The 24,934-nt window shown below is 45.8% G+C and overlaps 1 protein-coding gene and 1 long non-coding RNA gene across 3 annotated transcripts in view; both read right to left on the bottom strand.

Moving 5' to 3' along the window:
• Window positions 1–1,220: 1,220 nt before the first annotated feature.
• Window positions 1,221–5,308, bottom strand: LOC136992646 (uncharacterized). Its single transcript, XR_010885083.1, has 2 exons — window positions 5,104–5,308; window positions 1,221–1,860 (listed from the first exon to the last, which is right to left on the bottom strand). It is a non-coding gene; the product is annotated as an uncharacterized lncRNA (long non-coding RNA).
• A 1,802-nt stretch (window positions 5,309–7,110) lies between these two features.
• The window catches only part of VANGL1 (VANGL planar cell polarity protein 1), a 42,227-nt gene continuing 24,403 nt past the window's right edge, over window positions 7,111–24,934 (bottom strand). For both annotated transcript variants that reach the window (XM_067302179.1, XM_013950146.2), the window contains exons 5-8: window positions 14,666–14,799; window positions 11,082–11,214; window positions 8,766–9,000; window positions 7,111–7,480 (exon numbers count right to left, since the gene is read on the bottom strand). In XM_067302179.1, coding sequence (XP_067158280.1) covers window positions 7,220–7,480; window positions 8,766–9,000; window positions 11,082–11,214; window positions 14,666–14,799 — 763 coding nt within the window. In that variant the 3' untranslated portion in view covers window positions 7,111–7,219. The remainder of the gene's footprint in view (window positions 7,481–8,765; window positions 9,001–11,081; window positions 11,215–14,665; window positions 14,800–24,934) is intronic.

The raw sequence follows: 24,934 nt of genomic DNA, 5'->3' as shown, positions 1-24,934 counted from the left end.
GGTCCTCTGTGGGGCAGGAGGAGGACCAGCAATGGCTACACACCCACCACATGCACTGGAGAGTGGTGGCAGTGTTGTTTCCTTTCCCTTCACATCTCCAGGAGCTGCACTGCAAGTAGCCCCAGACAGGACAGCAGCGCTGGGCACTACCAGAGGAACAGCAGGATAAGGGACACAGATCGAAAGGAGAGAGATCAAGGGAGGGCAGGAGGTAGGACTGAGCACACCCCCATCCCACCCTTCCTGCTTCCTACCGGGCTTCAGTTCAGTGCTTTGTAGCCTAAATACACTCACCTCCCAAGCTGAGAGCCATTTGGATGTTTCTCTCCACCAGTGTTTATGCGCGAGCTACTTATCTCACCAACTGTTGCACTGTATTTTTCACTGCACAGCAGCATCCTGTGGATTTTTCCAGCAGTCCAGGACAGAGGCTAGGGCTCACCAAGGGAGGAGATTTGCTTTGCAGGACAGAGCTGTGAGATGAGGTACCCCCATCAAAAGGGCATGAGGCCCTGCAGTGGTCCTGAAGAGCAGGTACCAAAGACTGTTCAGGGAAGGCTGCTCCCAAGGCTTCCTCAGGTGGCTCTTTCCTCAGCCCAGTGGCAGATGCAGAGCAGGCAGGCACAGCTGCTGTGAGGCACCACGGTCTTTCAAAGCTCTCCACTTTCTAGTTATGGAAGCTGGGGAGGGGGAAAGCAGCACCCACAAATACTTTCAAGGCATGAACACTGTAAGTTGTTTTAACAGAACACAGGCCCAAATCCACAGCAACAAGGAGCGCTCACTTTTCCTCATCTCACCACTCCTCCCTCCCCTCTAAAACAGGTCCAAATAAGGAATTCAGCAATGAATCCTGCACTTCATAATTTGTGTGCAAACTATGAAGGAATACAGTAGGTAGAAAAACCTGTTCTAACTCCAGTCCCGTCTCCCCACACCCTCACCAGCTGTATTTGCTCCCCATCACTCCATATTTCAGGTGCTCACAGCAGTCACCTACCAGTGACTTAAAGTCTTACTTTAAGAGTGATAAATGAGTGTTCATTTTATTGTGGCAAGGCAGATCAGAAAGGTCTAGAATGAGGGTGCCAGAGTTGGCCTCAAAAAGGTTAAACCGCATGTTTGCAGGGCTCCTCCCAGCCACAGCTAAGGAATGCTCAGAGGCCAGAACAACACTATTTTTGTCTGAAAGGATAAGAGGAAGGAGTGGGACAACAGAATTTCTGGTTTCAGTTTATTTCCAGAATTTTACTGTACAAAATATGCAAAGTGTAAAATGGTTTTACGTTTCAGTTTAAAAACAACAAAAACCCATCCAGCTATAACTTAAGAGAACCCAGCTTGGAACAGAACAATTTACTAGGTTAGACCCACAGTGCATTAATGTCACAGACACCAGGAATTTGCTTACTTAAGTTCACGATTAGAAAAGAACAGAAAGATCATGTACCATTGCAGTTAAAGTCACATGTTCAGAGAGAGAGAAAAAGAAATGCTGGTTAGTGTGCATTAATTACAAAACCTTGGCAAAACCCATCTTACTATACACATTTTGTGTAGAAAAAAAAGAGTATTACACAGTGATCAGAAAAGGGTGTGGGAGGGGAGTTCACTCCTATCCCCTTCCCCAAGACACAATAATGCTGAATTAAAGAAACAGGCACAGAAGAGTGTAAGATTCCTTCACAGTTAAATCCGTGCAGGTTGCGAACCACAGCATTCACGTGTGCACGCACGAGATACTCCCAAGAGACTTCAGTGCTGGTGAAAGGTGCCCAGGACGCAGCCACAGGGAAGGATTCCCTCCTCAGCAGAGCACACATGCAGCAGGGCTGGCTGCCTACTGCCCAGAGGGCTTCACTGTATTACAGGGATGAAAACACAGTCTTTTAAAGGGAAGCAGAGAGGCAAGTAATACCAACTATGCCAATGGTGCTGTGTGGACCTGGCTCAAGAGTAATCCAAAGAGATCCACACCAGCAACGGCAGCTGTCAGAAACAGCAACTTCTGGTCATAATCTGAGGCAGCAGCCTGAATGCAAAAGGATGCATATTCCTGTCAGAGACTTTCAGCCACAAAGTCCTCTCTCTTAGGAGAGCAGAATTTTGTTTTGTTTTAAAAAGAGCTTGATCCCAAGAGTGCTTCTTTCTTAACACTGTTTAAGCAGCAAATCACCAAGCCTGACTTCAGGCCTTATACATGTAAAATGCAAACACCTATAAGGGGAAAGCACACACACACACACACACACAAACTGAATATGAGAAAACAGATGTCTGTGCACACATCTCCTGAACAGCTCTCATAGGGCAGGGTAGAACTACTAAGTACAACTGAATAGTAGAGCCTGGGATCAGACTACAGCATTTTTCCGAAAGACAGGAACATTTTTTTTGTTTTATCTTTAAAAAGGCCAGATTTGCAACCTTTGGTAAGCAAGATGGAATAGGCTTAAATAGGTTTCCAAGTTTAGTGTGGTACAGGTCTTTCAAGTTTCTTCAGTAACAGATGTTGTAACAAGCACATCTCAAACAACTTTAAAAGCTACTTATGGGCAGCCAGTTTTCAGAAACTGCTTCCGTCAGCTTTTGGCATACCTGGAAACAGCTGATTCCCTAGGCTTTGTGTCAAGATCCCCATCCAAAAAAAAAAAAAAAAAAGAAAAAAAGGAAGAGTTCTTAAGAGTCTCCCAAAATTGTGCCTTATCAAGAGCTGTTCTCCAGCTTTAACTGGTAGCCTCAGCACTTCTCATACCACCTGCTACTTGTTCTTTCTCACTAGGGAACTTAAAAAAAAAAAAAAAAAAAAACACAGAGAGGGGAGGACGGAAGCAGGAGGTACAGTGACTGAAGCTGTTGGCAGAAAGGTTTTAGAGGCAGCAGAATATCAGAGGAACAGCTGGCAGAGGCTGAAATCAGATCTACCTTCCTCTCCAAGATCCCTTTCCAGAGGCATTCACTTCCCTTGATGTTTTGTAGGCACCAAGGACAGCCATAGAAGCAGGATGTATGCTGGACCTGGCCTTGCTCTGCAAACAAATTGCATCAAAGCACCCTTTCACACCCCGTACATCCCCCTGTAGATACTCAGCAGGGGTGGCAAAGTCTCCCCTCCGCAGACTATAGGCAGGTAGCTGCAAGCAGACCCACCCTTCCCAGAGTGGCTTGGTCAGGGACTGCTATGCCACAGGAGCAGAGCTGAAGTGCTTACACCTGGCTGCTGCTTGCTCTGCTCCCATGGGCAGGAACAGAGCCAGAGAGCGGGGCAGCCCCACAAGCCTAGGCAGGGATGGCTGCAGCCACCTGACAATGAGGGGCTGCCTAGCAGTTGTGTTAACCTTTTCCAAGCTCTGTTTGTGGGACTGGCATGGTATTAGGGGTCTAATATCTACCCCTACACTCCTAGAAGCTGCAGGAAATCCTCATTTTCCACTCTTTAGCAATGAAAGAAAAAGCTAGTCCTTGTGGAAACCCACAGACATTTCCATCTGCCCTGAAACAGCTGAAAATCTTTGTTGCTTCTGGCATGGTTTTGGGTTTATGCTGTAACAAATCTGAGAGCAAAGTCTTTAAACGATCTGTGCAGCACACTTGAGAGCCACAGGAAAAACAGCAATGTGAAAGAGAGGAGTGGGGTAATACCACCCCTGCCTAGGCCACAAAGCACCTGCACCCTATCACATGGTTCAGCCTGTAGCAAAAGATGCCCAGCTACCACTGGGCAAGGCTCTCCTGAGGGAAACGCTGTCAGCTTCACTACAAACATGGTTTTCTTATAAACCACTGTTTCTAAAAATCAATTCCCAGTCAGGTACAAGCATACAGGCAGGGAGTGGGGGGGAGAAGTATGTGCAAGGAGACAGTGCAGGATAAGAGAGGTATTTGGAGGGAAACAGCCTGTGCTTGGCTGGCAAACCTTACAAGCCTTATTTACGCTCAGCTCTTGGCAAGCTCTGCAGAAGTAAGGACTGAAGGATTTAGATCAGAGTTTCATTCCCTGTGACTCGATTCTTACTCACTAGCTGGCTGTAAACAAAGTTAAACAAGCCAGTCTGTTCTCGCCATTCAATACTTTTTATGAAGAGTCTGAATTCCTGTAGCACCTTCCATCTTTGAATCTCAAAGCACTCTATAAAAGTTGAGTTCAGCCTCACAACACCCCAATGAGGTAGGTATCATCACGGTCCCCTGACCTTGCATTGGGATGTGAAACAAGCCCCAAAACAAATGGAGACCCAGAGAAATAAAATGACATGAGAAAAAATACCCAAGAGTCCCGATTCGCATTTTACTCTGTTCTCACCACTAAACAGGTTGCTTCTCTTTCCAGTCTCAGGAAAGTGCAAAGAAAGTAAACAGACTGTTTGAGAGGTGAAGTTCTCTTCTCCAGATTTTACCAGGCAAAGCATTTGCCCTAACGCGGGGAAGAGCATTTAATGTAAGAAGAACTGGTCCCTGTTGACAGTGTCTTTTTCAGTGACAGGCAGAAACAGCACTCTGACCTGCAACACAGCGATTAAGAAGCAGATCCAGAACGAGCACACACTGCTTCCGTCTGGTTCTCCATGTGTTTCAGGATTTAATGCAATTAAAGACTAAGACATGAGTTTCCTGAGCAGATACTGTCAGACAACCCCCCCCCTCAAGGGGGGAGGGGAAAGGAAAGGGGCAGGAAATCCTGGGAAAGAAGGTTTTACCAAGGTGCCTGAAACAAGGTGCTCTCACACACACATGGCACACCCAAGCCCCTGGCAAGGTGGTTCTTGTTCTGGCTTCTCACAAATGAGCCAATTCAGCCACAGGCAGCAGCCTGAATGCAGGCGTAAGTGCTCCAGAGTCTCTCAAGCTACTCCCAGGCTCTCCCATCCTTGCTGGTTATGCACATCATAAAAGCCAAATACACATATCTTTATGAGATCTAAGTGTGAGATATTACAAGCCCCCTCCGCTTTTTAAGGAGAGGATATAAAACGATCTGGTATTTTTTAAATTAAAATACTGCAAAGGCCACAATCAATAAAAAAATCCCCATACAGACTACCAGGAAGTCTGACCTAGAAAAAACTCCAAACAATAAGTTTACAGCAGTGAAACTCTACCTACTTCCCACCCTGCAAAGGGCACAGGTCTGATCCTGGATCCCGTTGTGTAGCAAACCATCTCGTTTCTTCACAACCATTTCTTGCATATTACACTGAGAGGACTGGATCCTGGTAAATATTATGCATTCAGAAGAAAGTGTCCATCGGCAGGAAGAGTTCAGCATGCTGTAGATGACACGTAGCTGGGAAACCACTGCTTTGGACCTTCACTCACCAGGGTGCTCAGACAGCAGGTAGCTCCTCTGATCCTGGCAGGACTATCTGCAGGTGTTGTTGGACATGCATTTCCTTCTCAGTCATTGCTGCCGCAGCCAGAAGAAGCCGAACTTCCCTGATCTGTTTTCCAGCACCCCGGCCTGCAGTAACTGCTCCCTCCCACCTGCTTGTAGCAGGCACTGGCCAGCCCGGCTCAGCTACACCATACAGGACTAGCAGATTCCTGCTCTCTGCTCTTAGCTGGGCTGCCTCATGCTGGCAGGAAGCAGGCTGGCAGGCTGATGAAGAAGCCAAGGCTGGACTGGGGGAGGCCAAAGAGGACAGCAGGGGCTGTTGCAGCCGCCCCATCAAAAGAAAATGCACCCTCATAATGAAAGGCACTCATTTATATACCTCATGAACCTGGGCCCTCCGTGATAAGACACATCTGCATGGAAGGCAGGCCGACTCCTGCTAAATATGGGTATTTGCATGGTAAAAGACCGGGCAGAACGAATTGAGCTTTTCTGTTCACGCACATGGATCCATCATCACAGAGCCAGGGGGCTCCAGGAGAGCTCTAGCAGAAGATCAGGTCACTGCTGGGCTCAGAGAAATAGCAGGCTACTGTCACTGAGCACTGAGGAGAGACTCCCACAGGAGAGAAAGGCCAAGAAAGGCAGGCAGATTTTCAACATTCAGATATAGTTTGGTATTTCTTAGCTACAGCCAGAGGTGTATGGCAGGGAAGGACATATTGTGGTGTTTTCAGCACACAGGCGTTCTTCAAAGCAAGCGCACACAGCAGAAGTCAGCCCTTCCCCTGCTCCTTTCCTGAGGAAGGGAAGTGCTTTTGCCCCTCTCTTCTCCAGACACACTTGAAGCCCTGTAGAGAATGAGAGGTGCATTCTTGCATGCACTCCCCTTCCTCTCAAAGAGGCTGTCAGACATAGGGAGGGTCTGTGATTTATCTAAGAAGGAGCTAGCTACTTATCTACTCCATCCCAGTGCAAATATGCAGCCCCTGGAGGTGTGAAAGGAAGAAGTGGTAAGGCAGACCCCGAGGGGACAGGGGCTAGAGAAACACGTTTGTAAAGCCAGATGGAAGGGAACAGAAACGGGGAGCTTTGGGAGTGTTTGACAAAGAAGGGGGCAAGTGTAGCGATGAAACAGCAGAGAGAACAAGAGAGTTCATGCAAAATAAAGATGTTTCACTAACAAGCACTGTTAAAAAATTGAACAGCTGCAAAATGGGCTGATCCAGTGCAAGACAAGCAGCTTCACAGGGACAACAGGGAGCAAAACCACCCCACTGTGTTCATACAGGTCCAGTGCTAATACAAGAGGGAACAAGGGGAAGAGGAAAAAACAAACAAACAAAAAAACCCCCTTCAGTCTCAAGGTTATGTGGTTCGCAGAGGAATCCCTCTCGCATGCACCCTTCAAACTCCCTCTCCTTCCTAAGTGAAAAAGAACTGCACATTCCCCTGGTACCATGCAGACTTCTATACTGAAGAGGCGAGCAATGCGTTCTCAGAAATAGCTACAGGTAGCAAAAGCAGGGCCACAAAAGTGCACGCACATACACAGTGTAAGGCAGCATTCCAACAAAAATACAGACATTGCAATTTTGCAGAGAAAGAGAACATGAGATTTACAATATGCCAAGGAAAAAAAAAAAAAAAAAGCTGTTCTGTCTCCAAAGCTGAGCTAACCGAGCCAAGTCACCCTGTCACCCCTTAAGATATTCCTTTCTAGATAAGATATCCCAAATCCCCCCACCCCCTTCCCCCTTCCAAATAAAGTGCAGATGGTCAAATATTACTGGTCCATCATCTGCCAGTTTCAGTCAGCATTGGGGAATTAAACCCAAAAGCACAATATTGAAAAAAAATTCCCAAACAACCCACCCTCAAAACCCCTTAAACTGAAGTCTCGGACTGTAAGTGAAGGACAAATTTATGAGATTTAGGGTCTATGAACTCTTCTGAGAGTTTGATGAAGGGGATTTTCTTCACATTAACAACAAGGCTGAAGTCCAAGCACTTGAGGACAAAAACAGTTCCGTCTTGTAACCCACTTGTGACCGCTTCCTCGCTAACGAGCGTCCACTGCTTGGAAAACCAGCGATCCCTGTCGTACTGGAGGGTTGGGCCTGGACTGAGGTAACGCTCCAGGAATGCCTAGTGAGAGAACGAACACATTAACGCCTGGGGAACAACAGTCCCATGACTCTGACTGCTTCGATGCTCTCTTTCAATTTCTAGCTACAGCTATGTGAGCACTGACATGCCATGTTGGAAATTATTTCAGCTCCTGTGCTTCAGGAGATATCCTTTCCCCCTTTCCTTCCTAACATTTCAGACCCCAAGATCAAACAGAACAATAGCTAGAGATCCTCTTCTGTTCCATCCCAGACAAATTTGCGAAGTCACAGCCCCAACTTTCACTTTCAACGTTGCCCTCCAAGCAGGACTTTGGAAACAGCAGCAGTTCTGCAGAGCAGACACCTCTTTAAACCCCCACCCCCACCCTGCAGTCCAACACAGGCAGACGGCACAGTCAGCCTTCCCTCAGTCCAAACGAAGGTGAAAACTGGAGGTTTTCCTTCTTTGCAGCCTGACTGGTCTTGACAAGAACAGAACAGGAAGTGTTGTTTGATGTCTCTTATGTTTTACAGTTTGCAGAACTGGCCCTTGAAAACCAGGGCAGATTCCTGGATAAATTCCAGTAAAGGAGGGCTAATCCATGTCTTGTCACAGCATCTCAGCTCTTACTATAGGAAGTCCTGAGTACAAGAGTAAATTCCTGTGTTTCTACCCTTGGGTTGCATTCTCCAGGATGGTGGTTGTGGTATTGTGTGTGTTTTTTGTTTTTTTTTTTAAAAACTAGGCTGTTTATAAGGCCCCTTTCCCTCATCATTCAATGACTCCCAGTGTCTGCATTTCAACACTCACAGTCAGAGCATGAAGCAAGGAACAGATACTTGACTAAGCAACCCACAAGTCAGAAACACTGTCAAACAGACAGGAGTTTAGGCTAGGATACAGATACTAATTCTATAACTAGCAGCAGTCCAAAAGGCAGCACTGCAGAGGGGAAAAAAAGTGGTCCTTTGCAAGCTGCCCTCTACATCGCACTGCTCCCATGAACCACACCTGGAGAACTCCTGCCACTCAAGACCCCTGCCTTGGACACTTCTTTGATACTCCTGTGCTGAAGTGGATGTGAGAACACATAGCTAGTTACCTCAGAGGTAATTTCAGCTACAAAAAGACAGAAAGTGCTTTAGAGGAAACATCACTTTCCTTTAAGAACTGAAGCAATCCACAGTGCACTGATCATATCACAGATAACGACTACAAAAACTTCCCCTTGCTGCCCCCCATGATTCTCTCTGCTCTGTGTGCATGCACAGATGTGCTATCCCTTCCTCCCTCCCTCCTGCACCATTAGAGAAAGCATTACCTTTGGTGTCATGTTATTGGTGATGCAGAAGGACAAGTGTTGCAAGATGCTCTCCATGCTGTGATACTGTTGCTGGCGGGTGGTGCGGAGGTACTTTTGCAGAGCTCTTGCCATAGAGGGGAAGATTGCCTGAGCTGCTTCTCGGGGATCCATCATCTCTCCTGGAGCTTTCTGCTGTTCCTCTGCCTGGAGCCGTTTGATATGAGTGAAAGCTTCCTCTACTGCAACCACAAGCCTACAGAAAAAAAATCAGGGCAGCAAGTCACAACAAGAGAGTTAGGATGGGTCTGTGGTTAAGGCAGAGCCTGGGAGTCAGGATTTACAAGCTCCTGTTCCCAACTCTGCCATTGACTCACTGTCTACCATCAGACAAGTTACTTAATCCTTTCTAATGACAGTTTCAGAGAGGTAGACAGAAGCTTTCCTTTCCTTGCCAAGCCATCCAGCAACTGAGGGTCATAAACCAGGATTAAGACATTAAAAGCCCCAGGCTTGTACTTGGTTCTGCCAACACAGCATAAACATCAGCTACATGACTTGAACAAGACACAGCTGCGCTCGTGTTTAATGCATGTCTAGGAAAACAGTTCCAGCCTACAGTGCTGCAGCTTGAACCATAAGGGCAGGCAGGCAGGAAGAAGCTGGCTATAGATAGCATGACCCAGGACACAGAGTGCTCTACAGACTCTCTGTGTTCACAAGCTGCAGTCTGCTCTGATTTACACCAACTCAGTACAGACCTTGTGTTCCTGGATGGCTGCCCTGTATCCCTCCACTGAAGAGTGATTGGGTTCCCCTGTCTTCATTTCTAACACTGCAGCCAAAGACATCCTCTGCAAACCATTCCTGAGTTGGTGCAGGTGAGCAAACACCAAGACCACACCATAAAAAGGCAAACAGATGCCAGACAACACTTGCAAGTTAGCCCCGTCAAATTTAACAAGTGAGGGGCTACATTGCAGTTAATGGGAAAAAGCAACAACAACGGAAGAGCCACCTGACAAAACTCTTTTGCCCCTCCGGACAGGGCTCATTTCACATTGCACTTCCATTCAAGTCACCAACCATCTTCTACACTGCCTTCAATACTCAGTTGATCTTAAAGCCAGGAGACGCTGCCTCATGACAAGCAGAGGTACAAGATACTGCACTCAGACTATACAAGGAGCAGCATAAGAAACCCTGACCCTTGCCCTGCTTGTTTAATTTTGCGGGGGGAAGGAGGGTGCATGTGCACGTAAAATCAGTTTCTGATCTCCTTGTGTTTTTGCTGCAGCTGTGACCTCCCTGCTTTGAAATATCTGGCCTGGTCTTCTAGTGACGGTTTTCCTCTGACCAAGCGACAGCTCTAACCAAACTTATCAAGTAAGGGATATATGCCTGAGTTAGTCAGGAGGCTAAACTGCATGGAAGGGAAAAATCCAAGTTCCTATCGCTCCAAGGCTGGAAGAGAGCCTGAAAGACAACAGCTATGGAGCATGGGTCAGACTGAATCAGTCTATAGGAACACTCTGTGCCAGCATTTTCCCAATAAAATATAAACTGCCAAAAGAAAACACAAAACAAGCCAGCTCTTCCAGTTACAGCACATTCCTTCCAAACATAGCTCAGTTTAGGGGTGCCTATCTGTAAGCAACTTGCCTCAAACTGTTTGGCATGTTAACTACAAACTACAGTTAGGTTCCAGAGCAAATAGAGGCACTAACTACCTGGGGTTGCTTCAACAAAGCATTAAATCTACGGCCTGAGAGTGGCTGGGAAAAAAACATACCTATTTCCCAAAAGAAAATGCAGTCAGGCTTGGTCATATCTTTCCTTTCTCACTGTCTTCCCAATCCATTTAAAAGGATAGTCAAACTGCCCCTACTAGGCTAGCTGCTTGCAAACACAAGAATTCTTTACTCTCCCATGAACTGGCAATAGCGAGTGCTCCATGATTCTGTCTCTGGATCACTTGAGCCAAAATGAGAAGTCTGAGCATGGGGGAAGTAATGGGATTTCCTACACCAAGTAACTACAGATTTGTCAAGCACTGGACTGTTCCCTAATCTGTGGCATTGCATTAGCTTATTGGGCATAATATACATGAGCTCTACTTGAGTATTTTCTTCAGATAATTCTGGTTGCAAGCTGTCACTGTCCCTTGTGCATCTGGGTTTCATATGCTTCTTTTCTGTGACAGATTTACAGCCACCCCCCAGCCCTTAATCAAAAATTCTTCTCTCTCATCAGGCTCAGCAAGCCCAGTATGGCTGAGCCTCTAACGGTTCAGCTGAGCAGCACCTAGGAACAATACTTGGGAAGGGACAGCTTTACCTTGCACGACGTTTTTTAACTCGGCGCTCATGGTCGGCCTCTTCGTAGTACAGCTCATTGTGACTGGAGTCCCTGCGACGGGCAGCAGCTGCAATCATGGCACGGGACTGCCCAGAGGCATTGTTACCTGGGCCTTCAGGAAGGGAGCACAAACAAAAAGATGCAAAAGAAGACACAAGAAGGTGGCCTTACTATCATGGAACTGGACCTGACAAGGACTAGCACCCAGCAGCATTTGTCACAAGTGCCCTGTGGTCGCAGGCCAGGCTGTACCCTACCAGGGAGGGCTATAAACCCCCAGTCTTCATGAGCTCTGGCAGAAACCCCGTTGGACAGCACAGGCTTGGAGACAAGGCTTTCCTCCATGCTCCAAGCACGGCAGTGGAAGAGGGAAGTTAGTTGGGGTGAAGGATCTCACACAAAGTAGACAACGGAAGCGGCAAGATGCACACGCCAAGGATGCAACTTACCATCCATTATTTATGTTTTCAGTTTGGCAACAAGGGCAGCTGGAACACACCACATTGCAGCAACAAGACAGTGTGAGAGCACAAGAAGTGGGGAGTTGGAAAGGGGAGAAAAAGACAGACAGAAAAACAAGAACAACAAGAAACATGGAGATGAATGAACAAAAAACAAACTCCAGACAGTCACACACAGGGAGGAAATACAACACTGTACCAGGATGCAAAGGCAGTGGCATCACATTTAGACAAAGTACAGACATTTTTTCAGAAGGGCACATGCTGTCAGAGCAGCAGTTCTGACATAGGTTAGGCTGGGGTCTATGTACATAGTAACTCCCCATGGCACTCAGAGCAGCATCTGCCCCTAGAGGTTGTATTGCTGTTAACAGACCCACATAGCTGCAGGAAGAGGGAAGCTGTAATACAGGGACAACCAACGGAGTTGTCTACTACAGGATCTTGCCTAGTGACACTAAAACACAGAAAAGCTTCTACAATTCCCCCACGAAGCTCACAGCACTGACTGTTTGGGGAGGAGCAGGGGGTAGAGAGGAAAAATAATGTTGTCACTGAAGAATCTACCAAATCCAGATGCGAAAAGCGGAAATCTAAGACACCCTCCAAATTACATTTTTCAAGAGCTGCTTTTCTGACTAACTGCTCTGAGATCCCACACTCTTAAATGGCAGTGATTAAGGCAAATCAATTGCCTAGACGTGCTCAAAATTAACCTGCTCTTGCAAGAGCAACTTTTTATTTTTTCCTAAAAAGCACAAACCAGATTCCAAGATAAAAGCTTGAAACTTTATGGAGGGATGCAGTAGCATTCAAACAGACAGGTTCTTTAAAGTCTAAACATTTTCGATGTTATTTGACAGTCTTAAAATGGAGGATATGGCTCAAGGAGATACCAGCTCCCAAGTTGGGGTTAGAATTATTATATGCCTCATTGACTATGCCTGGTGAAGAAAATCTGGATTTTGAAGGTGAGACTACCCACTCTATATAAGAGAGATTTCAGTAAAACATTTTTTCCATCCTGGCTGCTGCAATATCAAATACAAAAGCTGCCAACAAATTAGGCTGCCTTAATAGTATTACAGTCTTTTCACACAGAGGGCGTAAAAGACTGTCAGGATGCCAGGGTAAGTCCCAGCCAGAACTACTTTGCTCTGCTTTGTAACATGGGTTGGAATCCTTTTAAAGGATACGCCTCTAAGCCTGGGATTTCCATGGCCACAAAGGCAAAAGCACTGCACAAGGAGCAGCCCAGGAAACCTGCACTACCCCAGAATGGAAGGCACTAGTTTTCAGACCCTGGCAGGCTCATGAGTTTGATGCTTAAAAGGGCTACCTGCCAGATCTCTAAGCTTGCTTCTGGCTTCTTCAATTCCAACAAAACTTTGTGAACTAGCTGCTCCTAAACTACTAACGCTAGTGGACTGGCAGTTTTTCCTCAAAACATGGGAGTCCCAGCTTTTCAGTTGGATACCACAGTAGCTGCTGCAGGAACAGACACCTTGCCACCTCTTAAGGAGATGCTGTCTTGCAGGAGAAGAGAAGCAAGACAATAAACAGAATGGCACATTCTGCAGCAAGCTTGGCAGGCTATTTGGTTTGAATGGCACATGGACTCCTTTGAGATTTGGAAGTCCTCACTTTCCATACACCAGGTCTAGTTGAGAATGAGCAACTGGAATGAAAAATTTCTATTCCTGTTACAGCAACTTCATTTCCTCCCATAAACTTTGCTCTAGAAAGGAGCTGACCAAGTCAGTTTATATCCCCTCTCCAACTCAACTCATTCTTTCTCACCTGTGAGTTTCTTCACTCCAGGCAGAAGGGGAATCAGGGTGAGAAAGCCTGCCTGCCCCTCTCCCATTCCCCTGTTTCCCTTCAGTCTTCCACTCTCAGAAATGGGCATTCTCACTGTAAGGATCTAAGCCTGCATGTAAATTTTACAGACTTGAGTGCTGCTTGAAATCTGGAGAAACATTTAGAATAAGGCCTTTGAAACATCTAAAGTCCCTAAAAATGCAGTAAAGCACAAGCCACTGAAACCTTGTTGAAGACAAAGAAAAAAAACCCTGAGACATCTGATTCTACATGACAGCTATTCTTCATATTTTAGTCTCCACACCCTGCACACAGAACCACGCTGCCCTCTTAAGTCCCTTATGCTCCTTCTTCCTTTCTGTTCTCAAGGTCTGTCAAAACTAACTCATCCATGTGCAGGACTGCCATACAAGATGTGCCTTACCACATCTTGTCACAAGATTTCAGCCATGCTGAACTGGAAAAGCTTCCCTATGTAACTTAAGCCCTCCCATCAAAGGAATGCCCACTTTTATAAAGATGGCTGGGCACATCCTCCTTATCAAGCCTAGCTTTTACTGATAGAGTTCAAGAGTGTCAAACGACTACGTCTGGTTTTCCTGGCTTTGATAATCCACACGGATCCACCCAGCCATCCTCCCACACACCTCTTCAAAGCCCAAAAGCTTGAAACAGGTTTGCAGAATGTTAAAAGCTCCATGGGAATAGATATCTGTCTTTGAGTTTGCCAATGAAGCACTTAGCATCAGGATGACCTGGAAGCACAGCCAAGCAAGCCAGGCATAAGTAATTTACTGCTAAGGCTGCAGGATGATGAACATTTTATACTGGCAACAGCACTTGCTTGTTTCTGCACTGGTACTAACTGCTTCAGTTTTCCTGAAGGCTGCCTATGGAAGCAGCACAGTAAACTGGACTGGAGAACTGATCTGGGTTAAAAGTAAGGTTTAACATAATGACACAACCAGGGGGATGACTAGAGGGTGACAAAGCAGAGGCTGCTTAAAACTCTCCAGTGGCTGAAAGAAGTGTTTGTCAAGACACATAATAATTAAGCCATTTAGCCATTTCTCCTGGTTAAGACAAAAGCCTTATTGTGGGCTAAACACATCCGTAAAGTCATTTGGAACCAGCAAACTCAGCACTGTCAGGAAGATTTCCAGCAAGATGCAAGGATTTGGCAAAGCAAGAAGGTGAGGACGTGTGCATAACAAAGCTTAACACTGACCCAGCCCTTCCCCATCCCACCCAGTCTCAGAGACTGCATTTCACCTCACCTACCATCAACATTGTAGACTTTCAGGCCAGCCATGTGCTTGGCTGCACGGGATTTGGAGGCTGTTAACAAGGTTGGGTTGTAGACTGTGAAATCTTTGTAGTAATTTTCCAGAACGACCAGTGCAGCCCGCTGGATGCTAGGGAAGGGGGGAAAACAAACAAACAAACAAACAAACAAGACTAAAGCCCCAAAAATGCAAAGAGGTCTTTTCTTTCCCTTTTAAAAAGTTGTATGGAAGAAGAAATAGCCATATTATTTGGAATGTGGTTGTTACTCCCATGAAATTGTGCAGTACCCAGGATTCGTTACTAACTGTGGAGGCTCTCTAGGACCTAAAATTTCATTTTGGAGATGTAAGAGAAATGTTTCTCCCTTCACCTCAGTTTGAAGATGAAACAAGAGCAGAACATAATGCAAGTTTTAGGCTTCCTGCAGCACGGGAAAACATAGAACTCAGCCCATCTCGGCAGTATGGTAACTGTGATACAAAGGCCTTGCCTAGGCTGAAAAGCAGAGCACTGGTTTTGCTGTGGCTGGCCAGCCCAGATGGAGGGACCAGCACAATATGGATGCTTTTCCCTTTGAGTCATTTCCAGCCTCACCTTGCAGTTCCTCAGATCTCCTCCATCCAAGCACTGACAAGAGCCAATCTTTTCAGCTTTCACAACAAGATAAAAATCACTGCCTCAGGAGTACAGCTGCCCAAGAATGAATTACCTCAGGATTTCTTGTTAAATCCCAGGTGAGGGACTAAATAAAGGATAGTGTCACTTCCTCCTTCCCTTTGAAGGGATGCCTCTACATAAAATGATGACACATAGGAGCAAAACAGAAGGTGCACCACAAGCAGGAAAGGCTCAACCCAGAGGTCCTTTACAATCATTTTCACAGCTAAGAGAGATTGAGAGATATGTTTGTGGCACCGCTACCAACAAATGGTAGGAGAGTATTTCAAAATGAGATAAAACTATGGAAAAGAAAAAAACAATCAAAAAACACCACCTGATTTAGGACATAGCTCTCTTCACATTGCCCTGGCTCCATGCACTAAAACGGTCTTCAGCTGGCAGCAGTAGTCTTAAGATGGCAAGTCACCAATTCAGTGATCTGGAGTTTGCCAAGAACCCACAGTTAATTTGACTTTGAACCCACAAAAATTATAAGAGAACTGCCAGCACATTTGTTGCCAGTTCATTGTAAAGTTCACATTTACCAACAAAGCCTCTCATAAGAAAAGCAACCAAGTATTCTTGCACATGTTATAACATAGGAAAAAACGTTAGAAGGATGGTAACATGGGAAAATGGATGTGAACAAATTAAGACCTAAATTCAGTTCTCAGCATTGCCACCAATTCAACATGTCCTCCCAGGGGAGCAATTTAATTTTCCTGTGCCTTGTGCTAATATTAACTTCTGTATCACACCCCAGTAATTTAAAAACACACACACATATCTTGTGCCATCCTAACTCTCCAGGTGTCCCTCGCCTGCTGATCTGTGAATTAAGTCTAGATCCTAGTCCATCTACTAGCTTCTGGGAAGGAACAGGCCAAGACTTGTTCATGGTGCATCTTTATTCAGTATTATGGTACAACTCCATTTCTTTCATTAGCTGTATACCTTTACGATGATGAATTTAGCTTTTAAAGCAAATTCTATCTTTAAGACAGTTTGATGAGGTCTTTTGCATCCAACTAGAGCATCTGAAAGGAGCTTCACCTTTCAGGGGCCTGTGCTTAATATTTCCTCATATTAGGTTCCTTAAAAGCAATTCCATTCGAGCACTCAGCTACTGATATGTAATAAAAAGTTACTATTTAATCAAGGTAGTTATATTCCTTTGTCAAAGAAGTACAGACTGACCCGCACATACACACTAACAGAGAACAAGTGAAAACTCGTTTATTTCTGCCTGCTAAACTTCTGATTTCTTCTGTGAATTTACTGCGGTTTAAAAACAAAGTTTCATAAAAGAAGTCATGTGGCAGCAGCACACATTCTCCCCTCCGGACTGTGTTCAAACATGACTCAAGTTTTTCCATGTCAGCTTTCCAGGAAGAAAAGTGAGACTTCATGGAATTTCATCTCAAAAGGCAACAGACTTGGAAAACTAGGCGCAACTGAGAACAAAAAGATAAAAATAAAAAGAGTTACACTCTGGTTGCACTGCACTCAGTTCATACGGTGTTAGGACTTCAATCGCAGCAGCAGCAGATGTTTGGGAGGTGCTCCATTGACTGACCAGCTCCATTAGGACAAAGCACAATACATCCCAGGGGAGAATAGTTCATTTTAAAATATAGATATTTTCCCCGGACCCCATAGAGAATATTACCATCAGGATGCCACCTTTCCCCACCTCCTACCCATTCCATCCCCTCACTAATCTACCAGCCTACCCCTACCAGCTTCACTGGCCCATGTGTGCACGCACACACAAATACAATTAAACCTTTACCTTGCAATAAGTGGCCATCATTTCCCTGAAAGTTAAAGCCCAGTTATTTATTTTATACTGATGCAAATCCAGTACAGGCTCAGCCCCACATATTCATGACATCCCACCCACGCAGAGGACCTGCTCTCTAGAGACATAATTCTAATAAAACAACATCGTTTCCTAAATTTCTGTCAGCCCATGTCTGGCTCCCACGTAGTCTACCACACACTTGTTGAGTTAGGAAGACAGCTGGGCTGAGCATCTTCAAATTCTCTTTAAAAAAGAAAAATTAAAGACAAGATGCCATGGACGAGAAAATTAGAAGGGTCACAGTAACTGGTAGAGCGAGGGGAAGGCTGAATCAAAGCCTCTGGGCCATGTTGCTCAACCTTTTCACCCACATCAAGGGGAAGCCTCACCCTGCAAAGCACACAACAGCCAGTCCCGCCCAGTGCCGGAACTACAAAGCACCAAAAGCCCCTCGCCCCGACCAGACGCAGCCGTCCCCAGCCCAGCAGAAAGGGGCCCTGTCAGCTACCCAATGCACTTGTGCAACAGAAGGGGCAGGGAGGACACTATGTGGAAGCAAATAAGCACCCAAAGCAGCCCTGGGGAGCGAGCGAGAGAAGCAAAACGACCAGGAAGCCTGCTATCTCCTGGCAGAAGCTCGGCTCGGACTCCAGGTTCTTCGGGACTTTCCACTGCAGACCACCCCCACGGCTGCTTTTGCAAACTGAAAGCAAAGTGGCTGCAGCAAGCCTCTCCTCCACCCACGCACCAACGCCAACTGGAATGGAAACTGGCAGAATTCCTGGAGCCTGCGTTTGGAGGCTTTTTCCTTGCAGAAGTGTCTCAGGAGGAGTTCAGCATCATGTCGTTCACTGCATTTGTTCACTTTGCACTCCAACAAATTAAGGCTTTCCTTGTATTCGCAATTTTAAAGAATGGGGAGGGGCAGGAGGAAAAAGGAACAGAAAGTTTCAATGCCTTATTGTCTGTTCAGTGATGGCCAAATCAAGGATATTCCGTAAGTTCTACAAAGGACAACTGCCAGTCCAAAATATTTGGGTCACAGTAACACAAATGCCAGAGCAGTTCAGACTCCAAAAACCTGTAACATGAGAAAAAAAAAACACTTGCCACAGCCAGTGGCCTAATGGAATCTGAATTTTCCTTGTACAAAGTATCGGTAAGGGCCTGCATTTTGTTGGTTTGTATTTTGTGTTGTTTGAGGGTTCCCCCACCCTTTCTTTTTATTCTTACGAAGGCCATGTCACAGCATGCTGCCAGCAGGGAAAGCAAACAAGCAGATCCAACAGAAGCAGTGTACCTCAGTGGCATTTGGCAGCAGAGAAACACAAAGTCCTTTAAAACAGTAATGAATTAACTTTTACAGGGTGTTCAAGGAAGTGGAGGAGGGGACTAAGCGACACAAAGGCAGCAACAACTGCTCTTCCCCCCCACCCCCCCATCAAAAGGTAAGTCAGGAAGAGTTCTGCTTGAACAGTTGTTGTGTTGTTGCTCCATGGGATTTGGGGGTTTAAGGTCTTGCGACACTCTGAGGCTCAGGTGCCCTTTTGGCCTCCTATTTGCAGCCTAGACATAGCTACACCATTACTGAAACTGGCTTGTTAGAGGATTTCCAGGAAAACAAGCCATTGCTATACCAAAGCAAAGCACAAAGAAGCCTGGTTTACATCATCAAAATATTGGCATTGGGACCTTCAGGTTTGTAGGAAAAATTGTTTTGGGTCTTCTGAAGTTTTGGGGGGGAGGGGGAGAGAGGAGAGATGGAAAGGAAGAAGAATAGAAGATAGAAGCCACACTTGTGTGCCCAAAGTGGCCGTTTGACACACTAACATCAAATTCAGCAGGCCCCAGCAGCTGTCACTTGCATGATTTTAGCAGTTTCATGCTTTGCTGCAGAGCTAAAAACATAGCCTGTCATGGCACCATACCATCAGCCAGACATCGCTACCCACTGAAAGCAAAGGAGTGCCTCATGCATTTGTAACAGATACAGATCTAAACATACATCCAGAAAGAGCTAAGCTGTTTGCTACTGAAGTACCCACTTCCTAACTGCGCTATGGAGGCAAGTCCTACAGCAGCAGAGCTTGGGGTGAGCTAAGAATCTAAAATCCACAGGGCTAGTCAGAGAGGCCTGATTACTGCTGTGCTAATTGAGGGCTGACAGCAGAGTAAGCCTAGGGTTATTTAATCAAATGGTTCCCAACACATAGTCATCTCCTCCAAACAACATTTTCCAAGCGCTCTAAAACAGACACAGCATCAAAACAAACTGAGGTCTCTGGGCATGCTAAATGCATGCCACAACCAGTTGGGAAGCTTTGGTACCTCAAAGAGGAGCTGAGCAAGAAAAGCACAAAGTACTCTTCCTTGCAGAGCCAGCTTTGAACTTCCAGGCTGTCTCCAGTCTGCAACTGCATCAAACTCATCTGCTGTAGGAGGTGCTCAGGTGTCCTGGAACAGCGATCTACTCGTACACAGCACTTATGCTCTAGTAGCGCTGTCAGCTCATATCCAACAGGCTTAGAGGCTCAGAAAGCTTCTGCAGTTTCTCAGACCTACCCTAAGATCACATCTGCTTTCCAAGAGACTCCTTTCATCCACACGCTCTTTTGAAAGGCACAGAGTTGGGGTTTAAAGGTACGTGGTCCCTCACTACTTGGCTGCTCTTCCAGAGCACTCAAAGTCACCAGGATTGAAAGCTCAGAAATAAAACTGGAAATACAGAATTAAAATGTTTCCTGTACAAACAACACCCCTGTTGAAAACAGCAACAGAAGCTATTTGCACCACCTATACCATCCTCTAAATAGACTTTGCTGCACCCCTCTTCCTACCGTAACTACAAGTTAGGCCAACGTAGGCTGCCGAAACAGATCCTTTCTTGGCAACGTTGCCAAACCACAGGCTGTTTTCTACCAGCCAACAGAGCACGAGCGATTTGGCATTTGCTGTCCTTCCCAAGCAGCTTCTCAATACAAGGTTCCAAAGAGGATCCAGGTTGCGCAGAAATGCTTTGTAACAGTGGCAGCAGTAGCAATGTTTTAGTTTATAATTTTGTCCTCGCAAGTAAACAGAGATTGAGCAGGAGTCAGAACTCAGCAGAGATGCCAAGACAAAAAACTCCTTCAGCAGCTGCGGCCAAACAAGAAGAGCAGAAAAATGCCTTTTTGTCGTCGTAGCTACAACAGCATTTCAGTTTGGTATAGTGAAGAGAACAAGACCACAGCCCCTAGGAACAGGAAAACCACATTTTCTTGTTAGACAACCACAACTGAAGTCTCCGCTCAGCTGAGGGAGGCAAGCAGAAATCTCGCCCTCCCTAACACCTGTCCAGAACAGGCAGCAGACTACCAGGACATAGTAAGTTTGTTTTAGATACTTAACTTTTGGCACTCGGTCAGGCAGGGAAGAGATTTGCAAGGTCAATTATTTAATCCTTAGCGTATTAATGGGCTGTCTTGTGGCAGCAGCATGGCTCCTCTTGGTAACACTTCCATCGTACCTCAAGGAAGTGAACATCCATTAATGGTGCAGTTTATATGGAACCCACGCAAGCACAAACACAGCACTGAAAGGATCTGCCCCATAGTTTTCCAGCAGCTACTCTTCATCCACTCGTTCTCCCTCCCACCCTTTTTTTAAAAGGGATTTAAGCTTTCCCCTACAACACTAGACATCTGCACAATTGCCACATTAACGCTGCAAGTTTAAGATACAGTATTGTGCTAGAGGGAAAAGCACTAACAGCAGGTTTCCCCTTTTCTGCAGTGTATGTTCCAAGATTTTGTCATGTCCACCACAAACCACTATACACTAAAGCCACGTTTCATGAGACAAACCAGAACCAACACGACATGAGCAATACAGTAGTTTGTTGCTAATGCAGAAGACACTTCAACTTAAAGGTTTTCTGATGGGGGGTGGGGTGGAAAGTAGGGGGGTTTTTTTTGTTTTTTTTAATAGTAGCCTAACTACAACTCTCCAAATATGAACTAAAAAGAGAAGGCCCACTCCAACTCTACCCCAAATGCTGCTGTTAGCTTCCCTTTCAAATAAAAATATTAGAACATGAGTAGGGAAATTAAGTTTTAACAATAGACAATTTTACAGGATGACATTACCTTTTTTTTTTTTTTAATCCACTCCTTTAAATGATACGACCCAAATGAACTATTTAATATCTCCCTAAAGAATCCTATAAAAGTATTCCCAGGCCAGTACTAAGATGCTGCTGTACAGAAGTACAAAGTGCTAGGCTTTAGTGAGCAGCTATATAAACCCAGTAAACCCACAGGCACGCTCCCATTGCAATACTCCTTCCAAGAGACTTTCCAGTCTGACATTTGAAGAAGTTACCTGCTCTTTAGAGTACCTGTGTGCCTGCTGGACATTTTTGCCAGTCACTTTTACTGGCAGAACTTCCAATTTAGATTAATGTTCTCCAACTGTCACATTGCCTTAGCCTTCCGTTCTGACAGTTGAAGAAGGCAGCTAGTAAAATTAGTTAGGACAAAAGCTCAAGATACTAGTGGTGATAGATAGCAGGGAGGAGGAGAGAACAATGCTTTTGTTCCAAGAAAGGCCCAAAAGGTCTAGTAAGATGATTTATCAGGGAAAACAGGTCACTTTGTTGAGGTCAGATGCTGTGACAGCTCGCACGCCTCCCTTTCCCCAGTAACACAGTGAGCATCTCATTTCATTGCCAAGGGAGGCAAAGATTATAGGGATACCTGACATCATATTCAATGGATAGAACGTGAAACAAGATATAAAATGCAAAACGGTACAATGAGTTTTAGAAACAATGGAGGTATCAGAGTACTACATCCCATAGGAGGCTGATCTGGTGGACTCTTTCACAAGCCGTAAATCCTTGCTGAGCCTAAACTAATTTCCAGGTTCACTGCGTGTAATGCCAGGATGCCTTATTGCAAGGGGTCAGCTCAGGTAACCAGAAAGACTGTCTTTCAGCCCCCTCTCAGAATAACAAATTCCCCTTTGCTTGCATGTGGCAAAGGTACGTTACACTGATTACCTCAGCCCATCTGCTGGGAACAGTACGTGAGCGCACATCGAGAGCAGCTTGAGGGACTGCATTTGAAAGGGTAATTTGTGAAAGGCTGAGCACGCAGCGCAACACACTTCTCCCCAGACGCCTGGGGAAGCCAGCTGCCCTAGCGAGCAGGCTCCAACGCAAACCGCTCAGAGCCTCCCACGCCAAGACCACCCCTGCAAGAGGAGCAGTATGTGTTGGAGGTGGTTGTTTTCAAGCACTTCATCATGCAGATACCAAGCAGAGCCACTAAATCCAAGTGATGTAGCTCATGGATTGGCCAACAAACATCAGCAGCTTTCAGACACTACCAGCTCAGTCTGGATTTCAACTAGTTACCATGTGCAGATGCCCCAACAGCCCTCATACTGAAGACATCCATTTCCCTTTCAATCAGATCTAACACATTAAAATAAACGAAAGCACTACCTTCTCATTAAGCAGTGAGCTACCCCTTGCTACTGGCACCTCATGGCCCCAAGGTCTGCTAAGTGCACAGAAAGGAGAGCAAAGCGGCTGCTTGTGCCCAGCCATATATCCACCACCTCCCAGACACCCACAGCAAAGCGATCCAATGCCTGACCAGACACCCACATCACAAGCCCTCAGAAGCCAACAGCAGTTGAATCAGACCCCAAGAGCAGCAGCAGCTGGATCAAAACACCAACCCAGAACTGTTTTTTTCCAAGCACGCTACCAGCATACCAAGCAGACAGTCTCCGTGCCACAGTTTTGCAAAGTGGCTGGGTGTCCCCAAGGGTGTTAGTGAGAATACTAAGTTGCTTATTTAGGAATAAAAATCCCAACTACCAACTGCTCACACTGAAGCAAACCAAAGCTGTGAAAAGCTTCCTTTATCTATTGAGCAAATTGGCAAGTTGGGAAGGAGGGCAGAGAGAACAGAGGTGACAACTTAAGCAAAGAGATGATTGCAGGAAGTTGCTGCTGAGTTGTCCCTAAGAGCCTACACAGCATCGGAGATCCAGGTACAGGTGCACCAGACGGAGCACGGACAAGCTGGCTGCCCTGGGCACCTCAGCGCTGCACCTGACTGCCAGCAGCCCAAACGCGTGCCACTTGTCAGGACCCAATGCTCCACTGACTCGTGACTCTTGTGACTGATTTGAGAAACTTAGGGACACTGATGAAGTCAGTCTTGCGGCGAAGATGGCCACAGCTGAGCAGACTGTTGAGGCCAGTAAGCCCTGTGGAAGAAGACCTGCGTGACTCAAGGTAAGAGTTTACAGAGTCCCACTTCACAGCTGGCAGTCTGACTTTACACAAAACCTGCAGCAAAAATAAGCTGTCATGTGGTACACAGTCATCAGCTCTGCACCTTAAGGGACATGGCTTGGGGCATGAGTCCTGTTCCTCATGTCTCGGCCACAGCTGGTGCCCTGAAGGCCTGCTGGGTAGGGGAGGAAAAACAGGGATATGGGAATCTCCTTTCCCTGTGGCTCAGCTGAGAAGCACACTACTGGCAGGCAGAGCACAGACTACCAAATGCTGCTCTGGTTCTGCAGGCAGACGGCACCAACCCATGCCCACAGCCCAGCTCTCCCCCAAGGCAACAGCATTGTGACTGTGTTCCCTGTAATCAGCCCTGCTGCCACAGGATGCAATCCTGCCCATTCCCCTCTGCCTACATCACAACTTTCTTCTGCCACCACAAGCGTCTGTAAACCTTAGGCACAAGAAGGATAGTTAACAAAATTATAGAAATTGCATAAGTGGGGTGGGGGAGGAGATAGACACACACACACACACACACACACACACACACACAATACAGTATCAGTTCCCTCATTCAGATCCCATGCAACCAGATAAAGTTTCTTTGGGAGGGCTGGGGGAGAATCAGATGGTTGGCAGAATAGTTTCTTGCAGCAGCATCAGTTGAAGAAGTGATGTGAAACTATAATCAAACTTTTATGCATCTGAGGCATGAATTACACGTATCTTGACGTTCATAAGTAATCCAGCAGACTAACTTCATTTGCATAAGCTTCTCTGTTGTGCTATTGTCTCAGAAAACACTATCAAGAGTTGATAAAAAACTTCAAGCAACAAAACCAAAAACCAAACCAAACCAAACCAAAGAGAACTCTTACACCAGCATTTTATCTCAAAAAGGAACTGTAGCACAAGACAAAATTCAGTTTTACTCCTCTTTCCTTCTCTCTTTTCCCCCTTGCACTCACTGGAATATGTTAGATAACAAGTAACATTAGCTCTTGAGTTAACAGTTGTTCTTTGCAAAATAGAAAAAAAAAGTATTAATGAGGGATCCTTGGCCTCTTTTACAAGTTTCCACACACTTAAAAGTTATATTTAGAATTTAAGGAGTTTTGAACAACTCCAGCGGGGGTGGAGGGATGCAAAGGTTTTGCATGTGCTTTTCTTTTCTTTTTTAATATGATCTTTTTTAAAAATGTAAGTGAAACAGGCACTTAGCACACAGCCAGGAGGGGTGAAAGACCAGGCTCCCACAGCCTTGGGCTACAAGGCATCCACTGGCCTCCAAAGACTCCTCTAGCTTGTGCCCTGCTTCTAAAGCATCTAGAAATTTTACAGCAGCCAGCACACACAATATCCTGGATTACCACCTTCAGTCCCTGGGACTAGTGCATCTGCAACAATGATGTACACTATGCCTCCAAGCAATCCAAACCTCTCCCCGCTCTTCCCAAACAAACAAAAAAACCCCTACAGACACACAAACTCAAGTGTAGCAAGAAAAGAA

The sequence above is a fragment of the Apteryx mantelli genome, chromosome 1 (genome assembly GCF_036417845.1).
Source record: "Apteryx mantelli isolate bAptMan1 chromosome 1, bAptMan1.hap1, whole genome shotgun sequence".
Lineage (NCBI taxonomy): Eukaryota > Metazoa > Chordata > Aves > Apterygiformes > Apterygidae > Apteryx > Apteryx mantelli.
The sequence above is the reverse complement of the archived record's forward strand: the minus strand, read 5'-3'. Positions and strand labels throughout refer to the sequence as shown.